Source organism: Arachis duranensis, chromosome 4 (genome assembly GCF_000817695.3).
Source record: "Arachis duranensis cultivar V14167 chromosome 4, aradu.V14167.gnm2.J7QH, whole genome shotgun sequence".
Lineage (NCBI taxonomy): Eukaryota > Viridiplantae > Streptophyta > Magnoliopsida > Fabales > Fabaceae > Arachis > Arachis duranensis.
Window position 1 is genome coordinate 41,562,432 of NC_029775.3, and position 2,134 is coordinate 41,564,565.

Genomic DNA, 2,134 nt, shown 5'->3' on the forward strand with positions numbered 1-2,134 from the left:
CTTTTTGTTTTGTTTCTGCATTTCATCTTTCCTTTTGTTGACCTTTCTTTTTTGGCCGTAGGCTTCCCTTAGGGACCTCTCTTCTCAGTGGCTAATACTCCAATATCCTCTTGGGCTCCTTCATCAGTCTGCACAACTCTTATCTTTGGGATGTTGCTGTGACTTTCCTTGTCATTTTCTTCCTTCAACTGTGATTCTCCCTTGTCAATTTTCATATAGTCTTTTTCTCCTTGCTAAATTGTGCCTCTGGTAATACCTTCAGAGTGACACTCTGATCATGCATCCTGAGAGTTAATTCCCCTTCCTCTACGTCTATGATAGCTCTAGCAGTGGCCAAGAATGGCCTTCCCAGTATAACAGAGTCACCATCATCCTCGTTTGAATTCAGAACCACAAAATCAGCAGGGTATATAAAACTGTCCACCTTGACCAAAAGATTTTCAATTACACCCCTGGGGTATACCATTGACTTATCTACCAGCTCCAGAGACATTTGTACTGGTTTGACTTCCTCTATATGCAGCTTTTTCACCAGGGAGGATGGTATCAAATTAATACTCGCTCCAAGATCGCACATTGCTTTAGTGATGGTCAATTTCCCAATGGTGCAAGGCAACAAGAAGCTCCCTGGGTCCTCAAGCTTAGGAGGAAGCCCTTTTTGAATCAAGGCCCTGCATTCCTCAGTAAGCAGTATGGTTTCTTTCTCATCCCAACTTCTTTTCTTATTGATAAGCTCCTTCAAGAACATGGCATACAGAGGCATTTGCTCAAGTGCTTTAGCCAAGGGAATATTGATTTCCAGCTTCTTGAAGGTCTCAAGGAACTTGTGGAAATGCTGGTCCTTAACCTCTTTGTTGAACCTCTGAGGATATGGCAGTGGAGGTACGATGCTCTTTCCTATTTGCTGCTGTCCCTGAGTCAGTTCCCTTGAGCTATGTGGCTGGTTGTCCTTCTCTTTAAGTTTCTCAGTGCTTTTGTTTGGCATCACAACTTGCTCCTTAGCTTCATTTGCTTTTGTTTGCTTCTCATCCTCTGTTGGTTCTTTGATGCTCTCTGTTTGCTTCTTTGTAGTGTCATTGTTGCTCATCAACGTTCTCCCACTCCTTAATTGTATTGCCTTGCATTCCTCCTTGGGATTTGGGATTGTGTCATTGGGCAGTGAGCTTGAAGGTCTCTCAACAGAAATTTGCTTGGAGAGTTGCCCAATCTGCCTCTCTAGGCTTTTTAGTGATGCTTCATGGTTTTTGTTTGTTATTTCCTGGTGTTTCATCATTTTGTCTATCAAGGTCTCCAAGTTGGTGAGTCTTTGGGGTTCAGGTGGTGCTTGTGGTGGGTTGTGAGCTGTGGATGGTGGATGATAAGCATTTTGGTTGGAAGGTTGGTTATTGGATTGGTACTGGTTGGGATTGGGGTAGTTATTTTTGAGGTTTTATGTAAGTGTTTTGGTTAGTTTGCTGCTGGTTATAATTTTGGTTGTTTCTTGGGTTGTTTTGGTTTGAGTTTCTCTGCCATGGTTATTGGTTTTGGTTGTGAGTGTCTCCCCATCTGAGGTTGGGGTGATTCTTCCATGAGGGGTTGTAAGTATCACCATAGAATTCATTTGGACTTGAATGCATGTACTAGACTTGTTCTTACTGTTGCTCCTCTTGAATTTCTTCATTTTGCCCCCATGTGGTTGATGGTTGGCTAGTGTTAACTGCTGCAACTTGGAGGCTATCAATCCTCTTGGTCATTTGCTCAAATTGTTATTGAATTTGCTGCTGCATTAATTTGTTTTGAGCCAGGATTGAATCCACTCCTTCTAGCTCCATTACTCCTCTTCTTTGTGATGGTTGGCGGCTTCTTTGATGAGCAAAGAAATATTGGTTATTAGCCACCATATCAATGAGTTCTTGAGCCTCCTCTGCAGTTTTCATGAGTTGCAAGGAACCTCCAGCTGAATGATCCAAAGCTTCCTGGGATTTCAATGTTAAGCCTTCATAGAAGTTTTGCAGCTTCTCCCATTCATTAAATATGGCAGGGGGCATTTTTAACTGTCAGGAGGCACACCATTAGTTTTGACAGTGTTACATATCCTCAAGAAGGTGGATAAGTGTTGGTGCGGGTCTTCAAGTGGTCCTCCACCAAAAGAGCA

General features: G+C 42.7%; 1 protein-coding gene across 1 annotated transcript; it reads right to left on the minus strand.

Moving 5' to 3' along the window:
- Positions 1-211: 211 nt before the first annotated feature.
- LOC107484347 (uncharacterized) lies at positions 212-1,273 on the minus strand. The gene is made up of 2 exons (XM_016104948.2): positions 756-1,273; positions 212-671 (listed from the first exon to the last, which is right to left on the minus strand). The coding sequence occupies exons 1-2, from the start codon at positions 1,271-1,273 to the stop codon at positions 212-214; spliced, it is 978 nt and encodes a 325-aa protein (XP_015960434.2).
- Between the last annotated feature and the right edge of the window lie 861 nt (positions 1,274-2,134).